General features: G+C 45.9%; 1 protein-coding gene across 1 annotated transcript; it reads left to right on the top strand.

Annotated features, from left to right (window-relative positions):
* The first annotated feature begins 877 nt into the window (after positions 1 to 877).
* On the top strand, positions 878 to 3097 carry LOC105815664 (chromosome unknown open reading frame, human C1orf234). Its single transcript, XM_012650865.1, has 2 exons — positions 878 to 1069; positions 2897 to 3097. Exons 1-2 carry the CDS (start codon positions 878 to 880, stop codon positions 3095 to 3097), a joined length of 393 nt encoding a protein of 130 aa, XP_012506319.1.
* The last annotated feature ends 324 nt before the right edge of the window (positions 3098 to 3421 follow it).

Genomic DNA, 3421 nt, shown 5'->3' with positions numbered 1-3421 from the left:
TTTTTAGTTGTCCAGCTAATTTCTTTCTATTTTTAGTAGAGACGGGGGTCTCGCTCTTGCTCAGGCTGGTCTTGAACTCCTGACCTTGAGCGATCCTCCTGCCTCGGCCTCCCAGAGTGCTAGGATTACAGGCATAAGCCACCACGCCCGGCTTGTGTTTATATGTATATATATATATATATATATATTAATACAACATTTTATTTATCCATTCATCTGTTTATGGATACTTGGGTTGCTTCCACATTTGGCTGTGAATAATGCTGCTATGAACGTGGGTGTACAGATATCTCTTCAACACCTCCTTTCAATTCTTTCGGGCATATCTGAAAGTGGAATTGTTAGAGCAAATTCTCCATTTTTAAAATGTTAACATCAAACATTACAGAGTTTGGACCATAATCAATATGAAATATTAAGTCAAACAAAGTTACCTTCTCCTAAAGCATCAGGTGACCAACAGGTGGGCCTATTAGACAATATTCTAGTATGACTGTGAAAGCACACACAGTAATCTTTTACCTTATTTCTAGTTTTGGATAGTTTTTCTCTGCAGTCCACCCGTGATGAGGCTAGGCACTCTGTATTGTCGGCCATTTTATTCCCAGTGGCTAGGCCCAGAAATACTGCTGAATGAATGAGGAGGCCTACATCACCAGGCTGTTGTGAGGACACCATGAGGTGAGGCTTACAAACTGCCTGTCAAAGCACTCACATTGTGGGTGCTTAAGACCTAGGAGGAGTTAATAGTATTGTTATGTGGCAGCTGGGTGGGGGAAGGGAGCTGGTTATGACTCAAGGGAGTGGGGGTGGCCTCGACTCTTGTCATGGAGGGGACTGAGAGAGGGTCCTGGGGCCTGTATGCCTCCACGCCATAATGCTGGGGGAACTAATACTTCTTTTTAGGAGTCTCCATGGGATACTTGCTTCCTCAGGAACCATAGGAGCAGTGGCAGCTTGGCTGATAAACTATAAACCAGCCTTGTTTGGGTTCCTACTCCTTCTGCTGTTGCTTAGCAACTGGCTGGTCAAGTATGAACACAAGCTCACCCCCTCAGAGCCCCAGCAGGTGAGCAAGAGGCGGCTTGGCTTCAGCTGAGGGAGATGGGATCTGTACAGCTAGACTGGGGCGTGGCGGACAAGGTAGGTGTCAGGATAACGGGGCAAGACTGAGGAATCTAAGACTCTGGTCCCTGCTCTGCAGCTTCCTCTTGGGTGATGGTGGACAAATCACTTCCCTCCACAGGCCTCAGTTGCCCCTGCTGTAAAATAGGGACCATCCCAGACTCTTCTAGTTCAGTTTGATGTCAACTTGCTGTGGCGACAGAAACAACTACTTTAATGTGGAAAAAATTAAAATGGATGAACCAGAGATACATGTATCAATATAGGTACCTAAGATATAATAATGAAAACAGCAGAAATGTGCATAGATTATGACCTCTTTTATATAATGTTAAAACACCATGCAAAACAATACCCTATTTAGTCTATGGATGAGTATGTGTAGTGAAAGTACTTTAAAGCGGGATGTCTCAACCTTGGCACTACTGACATTTTGGGCCAGATAATTCTTTGTCTTGAGGGGCTGTCCTGTGCATTGTTGGAAGCCTGGCAGCTGGTGTCCCTAGCCTCTACGCATGAGATGCAGGTAGCACCCCTCACCCTATTTGTGACAACCAAAAATGTCTCCAGACATTGCCAGATGTCCCTGGAGAAGGGCAAAATAACCTCCCATTAAGAACTACCGGTGTAGGCCGGGCGTGGTGGCTCATGCCTGTAATCCTACCACTCTGGGAGGCCGAGGTGGGTGGATCGCTCAAGGTCAGGAGTTTGAGACCAGCCTGAGCAAGAGCGAGACCCCGTCTCTACTAAAAAATAGAAAATGATCTGGACAACTAAAAATTTATAGATATATGTATATATATATATAAATTAGCCGGGCATGGTGGCGCATGCCTGTAGTCCCAGCTACTTGGGAGGCTGAGGCAGAAGGATTGCTTGAGCCCAGGAGTTTGAGGTTGCTGTGAGCTAGGCTGACACCACGGCACTCACTCTAGCCAGGGCAGCAGAGCAAGACTCTGTCTCAAAAAAAAAAAAAAACAAAAACTACTGGTGTAAAGAAATGCATGGAAAAAATAAATACCAATTTCAAGATTATAGTTGAGAAGATGTTCAGGGAGGGAGGGGAATCCTATAGGAGGGGTCTTCAATTATATTTATGATATTTTATTTCTTAAGCTGGTGTGGGAATATGAGTATTTGTTATAATATTTACTTTTTTTGCATGTCTGAAATATTTATTTTTTAAATGTTTCTAAAGACCAGTCGTTTGTAGCTAAATCCAACACGAAAAAATAAAGTGTTATCATTAACCAGGGGAGGGGTCACATGAGGATTACAGATACAATAGTATGTCATAGGACCACTTAGACTTTGAAGTTTGAGATTTTACTGGGCCCGACAAAATGCTCAGAGAGGCCCATTGGAGAAACAAAGGCCCTGAAGATGGATATATTTGGGTTAAGGGCTTTACGTCTTCTTTGGCAGATTACTGGGCTATCTTATTTATTCCTATGAACCAAAGGCGACCGCAGGACTTGGGAGTTTGGGGCTGCATGATGCTGAGAAAGTGACCTTCCCTCCCTGGGCCCCAAGTCTCAACCATAGAATGTGACAAAGCACTATCTATTAAGATAATATTTATAAAGCACCTGGCATGGAGCAGGTGTTCAAACAGGGAAGGGATTATCATTATTAACCAACTTTTCCCCTTTCCTGGTGGTGGGGAGCTTAGGAGGAGGCTGAGACACCAAAGGCTTCTGAAAGCAACCCCAACACCAATGACATGAGCAGGAAAGAAGTGGAGAGAATGTGCGCTTGCTTCGCCCTCCAGGACAAAGTCTTCGAACGGCTTTTGTTCAGCGAAATGAAGTTGAAGGTCTTAGAAAATCAGATGTTCATCATATGGAGTAAAATGAATCGCCACCGGCGGTCAAGCAGACATCGGAATTTTCCCACAAGGAGACACAGAATGAGGAGGCAAGAACTGACTTTCTCCACCCTCTCCGATTGTACTTCCAACTCCCCACCATGATGAGGCAGAGGGGGGCTGGCCTCTGCTGTCATCCTGACTCAGTAAAACCCAGTCAGAGGCTTTCGAATGTTCTTCGTAAATCACTCATGTTGGAGAGGTGCCTAGGCTCTAGGAGGAGGACCAGAGGCTGAAAGGATGTCTCTGGGAAGAAACACGGCCGGTCAGCCAGGTAGCACACAGTGACAGCCTCACAGGGCTCTAGAGCCCACCCCTTTCTAGAGCCCTCTGTTAGTTGGGCCACCTCTACCCTGGTCCCCAGCCCTTGGGTGTCCCCTCTTACCCTGCGCCCGGAGGCCAGAGTGAGCCCCGCCAAGCCTGGCTCTG

This window comes from Propithecus coquereli, unplaced genomic scaffold (genome assembly GCF_000956105.1).
Source record: "Propithecus coquereli isolate 6110/MARCELLA unplaced genomic scaffold, Pcoq_1.0 Scaffold341, whole genome shotgun sequence".
Classification (NCBI taxonomy): Eukaryota; Metazoa; Chordata; class Mammalia; order Primates; family Indriidae; genus Propithecus; species Propithecus coquereli.
The sequence above is the reverse complement of the archived record's forward strand: the minus strand, read 5'-3'. Positions and strand labels throughout refer to the sequence as shown.

Excerpts from the sequence above, each read along its gene's own strand:
- LOC105815664 (XM_012650865.1), top strand. The coding sequence starts at position 878 with ATGCTGGGGGAACTAATACTTCTTTTTAGGAGTCTCCATGGGATACTT. Across the intron at positions 1,070-2,896 it reads CCCCCTCAGAGCCCCAGCAG|GACAAAGTCTTCGAACGGCT; the intron begins GTGAGCAAGAGG and ends TTCGCCCTCCAG.